Consider the following 14,143-nt stretch of genomic DNA (forward strand, 5'->3'; position numbering starts at 1 on the left):
AAAGCTGAAGCATCTTAACAGAAGCAGGCTGAGGGTTCATTTCCATATAGCAGTTTGAACCAGCATCTTCTACCTACTGATGTCAGCTAGTCCATGCCTCAATGACCTCATTGACCTCAGTGGGAGACATTTAATTTACTAGTCACAGACAAAGCCTGAGAAGCTGAATCTTAGAGAAGGGAAATATTTTCTCACACCTCTGAGAATGAAAGTGTTAAGGATTCAGCATCTCTGTGGCACTTGGTGTTTGCTGACTTGATTAGCAATATGCCAGCTTTTAACTCTAAATTCATTGATGAGACACCCTAAGTGACATAGGGAACAATCCAGGCTTGAATACTAAAATGCTCAACATCTGAGCTAGTGTCAAATGCCCAGAGATGCAGCCTCTCAGTCCTTTGATAAGCAGCTGTAATAGTCATTACAGTCTACAGCACAGCCTGAAAGCTTCTGTTGCAGGAGATTAGCAGAGCCATCTGTATGCATTTTCCTCAGGAGATGCCTTCCCAAGTCTAAGCAGCAAAATTATTCTTCACTTGAAAGGCTGGCTGACTCTGCCCATTCAGGTCGTCTGGCTGGGATAAGCACCTGATCACTCTGGCATCTGTGATCAAACTGCCTTCTTGAAGCTAAGCATTAACATTAAGGAATAACAAACCTCTGAGCAGAAAAAAAAAAAAAAAAGACATCCTAGTTTATAAGGCCTAATGTATCTAAAACCCTATCCATTCCTAATGACAACTTTGGAAAAACAATCTTCTCAGATGACAGAAATGCACGCCTGACATGCTCACAAAGTGAGTACATGCTCCTTTGAACCTCATCAGAACCTTCAGGTCTTCTCACTCGCTGCTGAGTTAAATCACCTTCATAAATTGGCTATATCAGGAGGAAGAGCATCAATAGCTAAATGTGATGAAACAAGATGCAAGGAGTTTTAAGGGGTGGTTATCTCGAACTACTGTTCTGCTTTGTTTTACTTACTAGCATCCTGGAGAACTAAAATAACATCCTTGCTTATAAATCTTGTCCAACCAGACCAAGAAAAAACAGTAAATCACAAAGCTTGTAAGTAATTTCAATTGGCAGGAACAAATTTGGAAAAAGACCTGGCTGACACTTGGCTGGTTTTCTCTTTACTTTCTCCTATTTCATGACCTGAAAACCAACCTAATCTTCCATACATTTGCATCTGACTTTAAACAATGTGGCACTGAAATGGGTTGTCCCAGGAGGCAGTGGAGTCACCATCCCTGGAAGAGTTTAAGAGGCATCTGGATCTGGTGCTGGTTGGCAAGGTTTAGAGGCTAGAGGGATAGTGCTAGGTTGGAGGGTTAGACCTAATATTTTAAAGAGCTCTTCTAACCCTGATGATTCTATGATTCCATACACTTCTTCCTACTAATTTATATGTATTTCTACCAAGCTTTCTTGTCTCTGTCCTTTTTTACGCACCTCATCTTTAAACACCTTGCCATGTTCTTCACATCCTGGTAAACTTCGTATAAATTCAGAGACCTGCCACGAAAGCATACAACAAAAGATTTAGTTAGACTCACGTTTTCTCAAAATAGTCTTTAAGGATGACAATCATTAAAGTCTTTTATCTATTGTTTTTACAGTCTCATAATAGGTGTTCCACCTTGTTCTGGAAGTGCGGAGAGTCATGCTTCTTTTGTTCTCTGATTAAATGAGATCCAACTGCCTCAGGTGCAGAGAACAGTCACAGGTACTTGTGAAAGTAAAGCAATTACAAGATTGTGTCTGTCCAAGCATTGCTACATACCCAAACAGAGGCTCTAATCTTAAAATCAGGTGCTATGGCCTGACCATATCCATACAGTTCCTCTCTGCACTATATTCTCACTCTCCAAAGTAGTGTGCCACATCCAAACTACGCACCAGGAATAGCTTCTTGCTTCATGCAGACCCCTACGCTGGGGTCCATTCCTCCAGAATGTTTGTGTGGGGACTAGATGTTGGTAGTGGAGACCATGAGCACTTGATATGCTGGGCCATACATTTAGCACTTCTCTTTAAAACACCAGTGAATATGCTTTTATATATATATATATACACACACACATATTTATCTGCATCAATACACATATGAATTAATACTTCTGCTTCTGGGGCTGGATGGCAGCGGGATGAGCATTTTGGGGATCACTTACGTTAGATTTGGCTGAATCTAATCCTCTGAGCAGTCATGTATTATTCTTAATCTATGGGGATAATCTAAAGCTCTGAATCAGCCTTCAAGGACGGTGGTAATAAGATAGAAGACATAGGGGGAACGTACCTCATCTGTACTCCACTTAGAAACTTTGCTGGCTGGGATCCCAGCTACACTTGGAAGGAGCTTGCTCTGCTGTTCCCAGCGCAAGGGTAGGCCAGGGATTTGCAACTTAGAAGACACAATAACTGGTTGGGAGAGAAGCCTCTGCGTGTTGGGTTCTTCAACATCTTCAGCAACAGGAAACAAGAAACAAGAATTAAATCCTCAGTCAATGATGAGATCAGTCACGGGAAAAGCACATTCATTTCTATTCATGGGCCTTCCTACACAAGCTGTACAGTTTTGCTTGAATAGTAAAATGCCATGAATGCCAAACCAGAATTGGAAGTGCCATGACTGTTCTTCCACTAGTATGACTATCATTATATTGGCTCTCTATAAATATAACTACTCCTACATGGAAGAAGTCTCTTTCAACACAACACAATTCCATGCCATCAGATCTGTTAGGATAACACACCACAGGTCAAACAATTTAAAATATTTTGGTACAATAAATCACACTCATATTTAATAGTAGTACAGCAATACAAGAATTAACTTAACTTTGGGGTTGAGCCGTTAGAAAATCAAAAGCAGCACTGTGCTGCTACAAAATTCCAAGTGAATCAGCTATACAGTCCCAGCCCACACAACATTTATGGCTCATCCACAACAAAACGTTTTTCAGTTCTTCTGAGGAAAAAACACAAAAGTCTGCAAATTCTCTGCTTACGCTTTAATTGAATGTTTTGTTTGGAAAATAACATTAAACTCCTCCGTGCTGCATTTTATCTCACTCATCCATAATGGAAGGGAATGATCTCCCATCCCACTGTCCCCAAAGGTAATGCACTGGTGGGAGGCTGCCTTCAGACACATGCTGCTGTTGTCTGGAGAAAAACAGCAGCTGCAGATGTGCGCAGCAGGAAAGATGAAGAGTCATACCTTGAATGATGTCAAACTGCATATGACATCCCTGTTCATTTAGATCCATTGGCAATGCAAAAGCAACATGCCTGCTCTCTGAACTCAGGCCCAAGTACTTCCCAATTGCCAACTCTGATTGTGGAAAACCTCTGAGATTCACTTCTTAAGGAACAGCCAACAATGTACACTCTTAATGCCTAATATTCCTTAATGACATGGTTCATGCAGTTACTCACAAATCCCTATGCTATTTTCGTTTGGATTGTTCATTTCTGTTGCAGTTCCATTCTACTTTCACTTTTGAGAAGCTGCTATTAACCACAATGTTCTAGTTTTCACACATTTGCACCCAACAAATTCCCATTATGGATTTTTGCCAGCACAGTGAGTGGGGCTGGTGTATAATACACCTAACATAGGATGTTATCACATTTGCTTGTTTTGTTCTGCTCCTCGAGCCTAGTTTTTTGTTACTTTCAAGATCTATCCTCATTTCATATTAATGCCTATTATTCTGAAGTTGACTCTTAAGCCATTTATTCAGCACTGTCAGCCCACCCATTCATTTCTTTTAAAATAGACTCCTTAATATTTTATTACCATTATACTCTCATTCTTCAAAGAGAGTTCCCTAAATGTCTTTTTACACTTCACTGTTGTTTTACAAATGCTCCTTAGAGCCTCTAATACTAATAAAAATCTCAGTGAGAAAGGAATATAAAAGGCAGAAACTATGCTGAATGTAAAGCATATTTTACAGAATAGTATCTTTCTAACTGTTCCTCAAATCCCCTCCCTATCCTTACCCTCTCATCTTTTCCTTCTAGGCAAGGTCTCTCAAGAGTTGGAAATGTTAAGTGTTCAGCTATTTTTTCCTTTCATTCACAAAATATGCAATATATTGATAGTGCCACATAAATAATAAATAGCAGACTATTATGCTGTGTGAAGAAAATACCACACAAATCACACCCTGTATTCACATATATAAATATATGCATACACACAACAGCACATAGGTACAGGCATAGTGAGCAGCATTCTCAGTCTGTGTAGTATCTGCCTCACAGGTAAGGCAAAGAGCACCAGTGGACCATGTAAAGTACAGTTTACTCAACTAGATTGAAAAAATTAAAAATAAAAGTCCCTAGCCCTGTGGCAGATAAAACCACAACAGCAAAAAAAGAGGAAATTTAGATTTAGTGTGAGTAACCTTGTAACAGGAAGCCCAGAACACACCACTTTGTCTACAATCTATATCTCTTATACCAGACAATTAAAAGTTTTCCCTATCCTCTGGAGTAGGGAATGCTCTGGAGTATTTCTCACTCTGCATGCTCTGCTTCCCATAGAGAGGCAATCTGTCTTTCTGGGCCATAGAAAATATAAGATATATTCCAAGTTATGTCTCAACTGGGACATTTAGAAGATTAACTTGAGGTGAACCAGAGATCAGCCAGTTTCATCACAGAACCACAAACAGCTTCTTCAAGCACTGAAGTGAAGAAACAAAATCTGCTTGCCAGCTCCACAAGACAGCAGCCAGATGCACAAAGTTCACACTTTTAAATCCTAACCATGTCTTTTCTGATGACATTTTGCTTCAGCATCAGCCCACCTGCCTTTACGTTTTTCTTACTTTACACCACCTTGTTATCCTTCTCTCTGAGCGTTCATCTCTATCTTCCTAATGAGTTACCATAGAACAAAATATAAACTTATATTTCATAGAAGGTAAGTGGCAAATACTTCCTGGCATTAATGAGAGACCATTAACACTGCTCACTGCCTCCTGCATGGGTCTAGATATATAAGCTTTTTAAGCACAAGATTTATGCCCCTAAAAAAGTTAGTATGAAGAGGCAGTGATTTCAGTGGAGTTCTTTAGCTCCAAATAATCTTTCTCCAAACAAAGGGAAGACAGCAGTACACATTTTATAAAGTTATCAAGTAGGGAACTGGTCAAGTGAGTATGGCAAAAGTAGGCTGAAGAATAACAAGGTAAATGACACGCCAAAAAACCCAGGGCAAAAAGCACAGGTACCAACAGCGACAGTTCGTAAATGCACAATTATTTTATCTTGAGATTTCCATGACCATGATAGCAAGAACTTAATGATCCATTTTCCTCTTACAGCTTAAATGTGCCATCCTACTTAAACACATAATAACATAACATTATTATGTGTTTAAAAAGGACAAATTTTTCCAGACAATAATGTAAGAAAATGTTCTGTTTTCCTAAATCTAACTATGCAAAAACCTAGCGAGCAGAGGTTGTTGGTGTCAATTTTGTCAAACTCAAAATGTGTCACAAAATCAGTCCAGTTTTCTTAGAATTAAAAGAACAATACTAGACAATTTAAAATGCTCCCAACTATTTGAATTTTTTTGTGTCAAACAATGCAAAAGTTAACATCAAAGCTGCATATTTCCTTCCCGCTGAAACAAAATAGCTAAGATTACTAAAAAGTCTCTTCTATTTGCTTTAGAGATTTGCTTCTTTTAATGCTTCATTTTCTCTAGAATACTGAACTACATGTTTCAAAACACTAATACAGTTTTTTTCACAGCTCCTACAATAGATGCAATCTCTCAAATTTTACACTCACCAGAGTGCCTCAGATCTGTCTGAAAAGTACTGGCAGATAAATAATGTCTTAAGATAAAAAAATACAAGAGGTAAATATTTAAAAATAAACCACTGCCTCAATTTTATCTTTATGTAAGCTCTACCAGTCTCAAAGAATTTCCTGCATTTTACAGAGATGAGCTCACTTAAAAGGCAAGACATGTAGCTCTTGAAGAAAGAGTTACTCAAGCCAATTACTAAATTTTGATGAAAGCTTTCAAACTGTTGTTGTACAAAAAATTGCTGAAGAAAATAATCTAAAAATACAAGGAATTAAGATTAGGAAGTTAAGATACATAACTTGCATTGACCTTGTATCAGTTAATAAAATTATTGCAGCAAAGCTGCACTGCAACAATGCACTGACTCACTCTAATAACAAACCTGGTACTAAGATTTACACATGAAAAAATTAGCAAATATAAGACTCTGATATTCTGGATTTGTGCTGTATTCTTTCTAAACAATGAGGATAAAAATTATTAATGAACAGCTACTTCCATCTGTCCAGCCAAGAGTTTTGCTATAGTTCTACATACAGACACTCAGCATCACTGAACAGAAGAAAAGTCCACATTGGAAGAAATCTTTGGAGACTATATGAGAACTTTCCTGTCTCACTAATGAGGAGCCACAATCTGGCCATCACCCTCAACAAGACTGAGGCTGGGTTAAATAAGACACCTTAATTTTGCATTGTATCTGTAATGTGTAAGTACTTTAACTTTCAATACATTTTCAAGGCAAAAAGTGAATCTTATATCTTTACAATTCAGACTGGTTTAATAAACTATTTTGAAAAGTCAGTAGAAAAACATCATTGAAATGAGATTTTTTTATATTGCTATTCATTTTGCACTCATCCTTACAACTATGATAAAGTTCTTGGAAAAACCTTTGATGGTTACAAGATAATCTCCTGAACAGGTAGGGGGAAGGGTTGCTGAATTTTGCCCTTTAAGGAACATCCCTTTGGAAGTTCCTTCCAAATTTGCCCCAAAGCAGGACATTATGCTGAAAGTGTTTCTGTCAAGACATTTTTGGACACAGACAGTGAATGTGGAAAATAATTTGCAATACAGTTTCATGAGAATTTCAAGGGACATCACACTTCTTCACTTTTACAGATTTTAATTTGAAACAAATTAAGAACTGCCAATTTACCTTTGATTTCGTTTGAAATGAGCAGCTTATTTTCTGTCTCCTCATCTTCACACTCTTTGTGCTTTATGGCATCCTTTGTTTGTAGTACTCCACTGAGGAAAAGAAGATGTTCAATTTTTATTAGTACATCATAAAAATCACTAAGCATGATAAAATCTCTTGCTAGCAATACTATTGACACACCAGGATTCCCACACAAAGGATGCTGCATCATTATAAAATAAAGAAAGGAAGAGGATTCTACTTCTGACTTACACAGAATGGCATGACTACTGACATGAATTTTGCAAAGAAGGCTCAAAAATAGTGTAAACTAATATTATGTAAACCATACCAACACACTTGACTTAATAACTGAAACTGGAAAATACACAAATGGAGGTAGTGGATGTGTCCACATCATAAGGTGGGAAGAGTGAAACCCACATATAGAGCCGTGTGTCCTACAAAGCCTGGCTGGTTATGCAGCCCATTTTCAGGAGCTGTCTGAAATAACACTTACTCCTTTTCCTCTGCCCAACATTCATCTCTACAGGGCATCAACTCCTTGTCAGTACAGTTACTGACACCCTGTTGTGCAGCTGCTAATGATCCCAAAAATATCACCAAAAACATTTATATTCCTTTGCATCTGCTTTTGCATTACTTCTTATCCAGCTGCTCCCTAAGCTTGCCAGCTCAATAATTTGCAGAGAGGAATGTCTTCCCCCTGTCAAGAAAAATCAGGCAAGAGATGTGGAAATAAGAGAATTTCTCAAGGTGGGGATGTATGGGGTGTGTACATTCCCCTCTTAAAGTCAGCCTTGGGAAGTTCCTTTTCAAACTCTGCCTTCAGAAGGCATTTCCAGATGTACCTCCTGGTACTTCCTGGTTTCTTACAAATGTGAAGTGATAGGAATTTGATGACATTATGTGTCTACTCGCTTCTGCTTTTTAAGAATTTCAGAACACTTTGGTCGATTCTTAATAAACCATCACAGATACTCAGAGCACTCAGAGATACCAAGTACATAATGAGCATTTTCTAAAAATAGACACCAAACAGAATGATTCTTAGAGCCAAGACTACAAGAAATCCCACTACTATATGAACCGATGCTTTACTATCTACCACAGAAGGAGTCAAGAAGAACACCTTAACAAATGTCAAAATCACAGAGGAAAAGCAGATGCACACCTAACACTTTGTTAGGCATCAAGATTAGCTAACCTCAAAACACAAATCCATAGAAGAAACAGACCTATTTAATTCCACTGATTACATTTGTACTGTTGAATACCATTGATATATTATGTACAAGAAAACTTTTGTGACTAAATCAAGTAGGAGCTTCAGGTTCACTGACTTCAACAGAAATATAATTATCACACTAGTAATGCAAATGAACACTGCAGATCAGGAAATCCAGCCTTTTTAGTATGACAGGACACAAATAATAATAGTATGACAACCAATACCAGTGGAATGCATAGAGCAGGCACAACTTCTTGTGCCACAAAGGACTTCTCTACAGTATCTTCCTCAGAAAAATTTATTCACTTAAAACTCATTTTCCAAACTCCACAAACACAGAAAATTTTCTAATTCAGCTAAGGAAGAGATATCACCTAATCCTGTGAGGAAACAAGGACCTCCCTATTTTCTCAAGGGCAATTTTCATAGCAGCATACATACAGAAATTTGACCTCATTAGTTAAATATGACCGTATCATGAATTGAAGGTTTTGGGTAAGAGGCTGGAAGACAAATAGATTTTTTTTAAGAGCCAGTTTAATTTGATTCCCAAGTCTGAGTGTTCAGCTTCCTTCACTGTAAAGATCTCCAGAATAGAATTTTTATTACAGTGATACAGTGAAATTCTTTTGCTACTCTGAAGATACTTTAAAATTGGATATACTGTAGACATGTAATTTTTATCATGACTTTTAATCTCAGGAACATTCCAGAGGGACACACTGCAGTATTTACGTACATAATTATATTTTTGCAAACCAAAATTTTCTAGTATACTTGTTTGATGCATAGAGAGACCAAAAAAAAAAAAAAAAAAAAAAAAAGAGAGAGAGAGAGAGAAAAGAAAAAGAGTAAGGGGAACCAGAGATTAGCTGAGTACCTAGATTTAACACAACAAAATAAAACTCATGTTTGGGATCATTTGTGGTTGGTTCCTCAATGAAAGACTTCTATGAAACAAAATACTACCTTTGAATACAAAGGTATACACAATTGAACTGAAGTCAAACATAATTAAATCCACACTGTGAGCTCAGCAACTAAAGAGCACACAAGTGTGTGTATCTATGTCTTCAATTATGCATGTGTACTTTGAATACACATCTAAAAAGATCCACTGGGTATTGCAATAAGCAGATGTTCAATATTTTATAACCCCAGCAGTTCATATATACCTAATGTTGTGAACATTATTTTTCATGTCTTTTTCAAAGGGAGATTATTCAACTGAAAGTCCTCCATGACTTTGCTAGATACATAATGAATGAGGAAAGCTAGACGATAGAATGCAGCCAGTCATCAGTGTATTCAAACAGTTGAAATACAAGCTGCAAAGTCTCTGGGTAATTCAAAGCTGGCACAAGACTTATTCTCTTAATAAAACTGACTCAACACAGTGAACAGATAGCACAAGTATTGGTTATCTTAAGTCTTCTAAAGGTAACACCCTCCAAAAAAAAAAGACAAAAACTTTTTTTCTTCAATTAATTTTAAGACGTAGTCTGTAAAGCTGAAGTATATTTCTAAAAAAAATTTGAATTTACTGTAAGTATGATAAAAATTATGAATTACATCTATTTTTTAACACGGGTTATTTCAAAATTACACTTGAAGCCATCTTCTTTTCTGCACTGTTTAAATTCACTAGAGTATGACTAGTGAATGCTGTTTATTATCCTGAGTTGGAAGGGACCCAATAAAGAACACCAAAGTTCAGCTCTTAACAAAACAGTTCCATTTCAATCATCAGCTTTACTGTGGGCTGGTTTATTTACCATAAAATACCAACTCTCCTGTCTCTGTCTCTCAAGACACTATTATTGCTAACACAGTTCATATATTATGAACACAAAATAATGTAGCTCATATAAATATATAACAAATGACACATCTTCTTCAGGATGCCATCTATTTCTGTTTGAAAATAGTCAATAAAATAATGTAGTGATACTGTAACTAATTAAAAATGTAGGGAATCCTATTGCCTCACATATCCCCTTGTTTTTAGCTTCAAATAGTTTCCAAACTTGCACTGGAGAATAATATTTATGGTATAAAAAAGTTCTCATGTCATTTTCTGTCAAAAATACATGCCAGATCCTGAAGTTAAAGAATCACTTTTAATTTTTCCATGTTTGTGCATATTTGTATATATAAAATAATTTGGACACAAACCTAGGAAGAAGAATCTCAATTGCCAATAATTGTATTGTATTTTTCCTCTCCTCTGACATGTATTTCTTATTTCTTATATACCTTGTGATACTCCCTTCCCCTCTATTTCTAAGATAAAGAGAGCTGAAGAGCTTCCATCTCCTTCCCCACTGCTCTAAGAATTCCACAGACAAATCACTGGACTGCTTTGCCTGGTAAGTTGCATTTTGAACTGACTCCAAACACTCAATACTTTGAAAGGAACTGAGAGTTACCCAGGTGCCTTCTTTTCTTTCACATTGCATAACAGGGGTTTCTTGCAAGGAGATTTATTTTCTGCATCTTCCAGCTTGGTTGTTTCTGGTACAGTTTTCCCTGATGGTCGATTGTGAGGTGAAGACTTCATACCTACATGACCAGGGCTGGGGCATTTTCTGTCACTGTTTAAAACAAATTAACAAAATCTTTAGAAGTGGAAGCAGCAAAGCTGTTGTTTAATTTATTTTCTCCATGCAGAAAAAGTGAACTGAAAACATCCAAGGTAGTTTTTTGGTTAAGAAATACAGAGAACTTTTTTTACTTGCCACTAAAAAAATTGTATACATGGCATTTTCAGAAATCAAAATAAAGAACTCTCTTCTCCATTAAGTCAATGGTAAAATGATTAGACAATTAAACAGGAACAGAATTTGTCTAATATTACTTCTGATAACAAGCTATCCACTTCAAATATTTGTTACACAAGAACACTTTGAGCTATTATTTTCCTCCTATACCTTCTCTCCTATAACATATCACTGTGCAGCCTTTAAAGTGTTCTATGCAGCCTCTTAATTGGCAATGAAAAAAGTAGCACTTGACACAGTCCCTGCTGCTGAGGACTTTGCTCAGAGTGCCAGTGGATTCACTGTAATGTTAAGCAGGCTACCTGCCAGGGAGTAATTAAGTCACTTCAGATTTCTAAAACCCTACTTTTATAACAATCAAATCAGGCAGAACTCTTAGACAGCAGAACATTTTGGGTTTTAAAGCATGAAGCTGAAACTGTCTTTGAGAAGGCAATTTAAAATACCATCAATTGAAAATATGTGGTCATTACAGTGAGAACTGGAAATCTTCACATTTTCACATTTCACATCATCCACCCTTTTACATTTACATTAATGTAATCCTTGAAAAGAAGGGAAAGCCTCCTTTCCTTTCCTTTCCTTTCCTTTCCTTTCCTTTCCTTTCCTTTCCTTTCCTTTCCTTTCCTTTCCTTTCCTTTCCTTTCCTTTCCTTTCCTTTCCTTTCCTTTCCTTTCCTTTCCTTTCCTTTCCTTTCCTTTCCTTTCCTTTCCTTTCCTTTCCTTTCCTTTCCTTTCCTTTCCTTCTTAAATTCTCTATTTTTCCCTATAGCCCAAAACAAGCACAGGAATCAATATCCACAATTTCTGAGATAAAATAATCATCTGAAAATAATCATCTTGGTATCACACTCCTTTGTTTTTTCCCAGTGCTCCTATTTAAAAGCTTCAGCTACAGACTTCAGCATTTTTCTTGCAAAACTCAGTTCCAGTAATTTGATTCCCCACTCCCACTGTAAAGACATAATAGTGGCTGTTCTCCAAAGAGCTACATTAATTTACAGTCACATCAATAACACCACGACAGCAAACAAAAGGAACAAAAAGAAATAATTTTCTAAAGGGAAACCGACCGGTCAGCATTCAATTTTAAATTCCAATTAACCACTTAGTAGTCTAGATAGTTACACTGAAGATGAAACCAAACTCTTGTTAAACCATAGACAGTAAAATCAGTATCACTCTTTGACAGCTCCATGACCTTTTTGATAAGCACTGAAAAAACCATTTTTCTTCCCTGTAAATGAAAATGTAGATAAATAGGTAGGCCTTTCTGAAATCATTCAGTCATTGCACAGTTATAAATCACATTGGAGAACACAGAAATAAAATACTGCTGTTAGTCATGGACATTGCTTCAATCATAATTACTTGATTACAGGAGAGGTGGATCTTTCATTTGTTTCCACTTTTCTGTTTCTGGGGATGGGACTGGCTGCAGGCATCTCCCCACTCAATCGGTCAGGTAAGAGGCTTTCTTTGTTCAAGTTCATCTCTGAATATGGACAGCTGACTGCACTAGAAGTTGAAGAACAACAGTTACTCCTTATTCTCAGACACTTTACTGATTTCAAACAAAATGACATTGGTTTTTCCTGGAAGTAGATGCAGTAACTTAGAAGATTTTAAAAAATGCAGTAAGTAGTTGTACTTTAAAATGGTAATAAATCCATCGAGTGAAACCCTCAATTTCACATTTCCTATTGACAGCAACTTGTGTCACATAAATTGTATTAATTTCTATTACAATGTTCATTGTGGAAAATTGCTCGATAAATGTTTAGCCCACTCCCATAATTTTAATGGTATTTATACAATACAACACAGAATGCCTTTGACTATACCCATGTCTCTCCAAATAAAGTCATATTACCGTGGTTATTTATTTATGTGAAGGAGGATATTTCTATTATGTAATGTCTACACAGAAGCTGCATTTCAAGGACAAAACATGAGGACTGGAGCACACCCCCTTACTGCAGTGAGTGCCCCATCTTTGCAAATGCCATTTTGTGATACTCCATTAAGAGACTGATATTTTTTACAGTCTTTCTTAGCATTCACTGCACTCCTGCTGGGGAAATAATTTGACAATGAACATTGACACAATGACTTTTAAATACTGCTCTAAGAAATGTGAAAGTCATGCAAAGTCAGAAAACCTGTGTTTGCACAAGAAGTAGGAAAGGGAAAAAACAGCAACACAAACCAAAACACATGGGACTGAACTAGAATTTTTCTTTAGTAGAATAGAATGCTCTGCAGTGTTCAACTGAGTTGTCAGCCAGACCACATACTCAACACACCAATGATAATATCCTATACTCTGAATAGTATATACATGTTACAACAGTGAATAGCATCACACTCAAGTTTTCAAAACTATGTAAGATACAGGACAGACTGTACTAAATACGATGCTCCATTTGTGGCTCATGATTACAGGAGAGGTGGATCTTTCATTTGTTTCCACTTTTCTGTTTCTGGGGATGGGACTGGCTGCAGGCATCTCCCCACTCAATCGGTCAGGTAAGAGGCTTTCTTTGTTCAAGTTCATCTCTGAATATGGACAGCTGACTGCTGTCATTATGACATTAACTATATTTTGAAATTATGCTTTCCTACTCACCTGTATTGTTACAATGACTTCCATAATTTTAAAAGGTAAAAACCCCATGTTCTACAATTTTGCTTATTTTCTTTTCAAGAAAGAAGTTACTGTAACTACACCTTTCCATAAATCACTGCAATGTTTCATTTGTTTCACTGATAGTTACATGTATGACTTCCAAAGAGAACTGTCGAATATAAAATACTCTACCTTGACAGCCACCTGCCACCTCCAAATTTCAAAAATTAATAGAAAAACAACAGGTTTCACAATAGTTTTCTTTCTAAAAAGCACAGCATTAAAAAAGAAAAAGGCCTTTTAATTTAAAATATGCTGTACACTCTCCTCTTCCCTTACTAACAAAGCTATGGGCTCAGAATGAGTATGTAACAGCTCCTATAATGGGGTTGGACCAATATTGGTAATCTAATTTTGATGTCACCAAGATAAACAAAAAGTTGGTGGAAATTTACATTTCTATTGGCACTTGCACAAGAAGAGAAAATTCCTTAAAG

General features: G+C 36.7%; 2 protein-coding genes across 7 annotated transcripts in view; one reads left to right on the top strand and one right to left on the bottom strand.

The window, feature by feature from the left end:
- SAMD3 (sterile alpha motif domain containing 3) overlaps positions 1-10,606 on the top strand; it is a 51,603-nt gene extending 40,997 nt beyond the window's left edge. Inside the window, exon 11 of the mRNA XM_036404559.1 lies at positions 10,527-10,606. Coding sequence (XP_036260452.1) covers positions 10,527-10,571 — 45 coding nt within the window. The 3' untranslated portion in view covers positions 10,572-10,606. The remainder of the gene's footprint in view (positions 1-10,526) is intronic.
- L3MBTL3 (L3MBTL histone methyl-lysine binding protein 3) overlaps positions 1-14,143 on the bottom strand; it is a 78,634-nt gene that overhangs the window by 2,915 nt on the left and 61,576 nt on the right. For all 6 annotated transcript variants that reach the window (XM_036404552.2, XM_036404551.2, XM_036404554.2 and 3 more), the window contains exons 17-21: positions 12,389-12,535; positions 10,668-10,832; positions 7,005-7,096; positions 2,303-2,466; positions 1,456-1,518 (exon numbers count right to left, since the gene is read on the bottom strand). In XM_036404552.2, coding sequence (XP_036260445.1) covers positions 1,456-1,518; positions 2,303-2,466; positions 7,005-7,096; positions 10,668-10,832; positions 12,389-12,535 — 631 coding nt within the window. The remainder of the gene's footprint in view (positions 1-1,455; positions 1,519-2,302; positions 2,467-7,004; positions 7,097-10,667; positions 10,833-12,388; positions 12,536-14,143) is intronic.

The sequence above is a fragment of the Molothrus ater genome, chromosome 3 (genome assembly GCF_012460135.2).
Source record: "Molothrus ater isolate BHLD 08-10-18 breed brown headed cowbird chromosome 3, BPBGC_Mater_1.1, whole genome shotgun sequence".
In the NCBI taxonomy this organism is placed as follows: Eukaryota; Metazoa; Chordata; class Aves; order Passeriformes; family Icteridae; genus Molothrus; species Molothrus ater.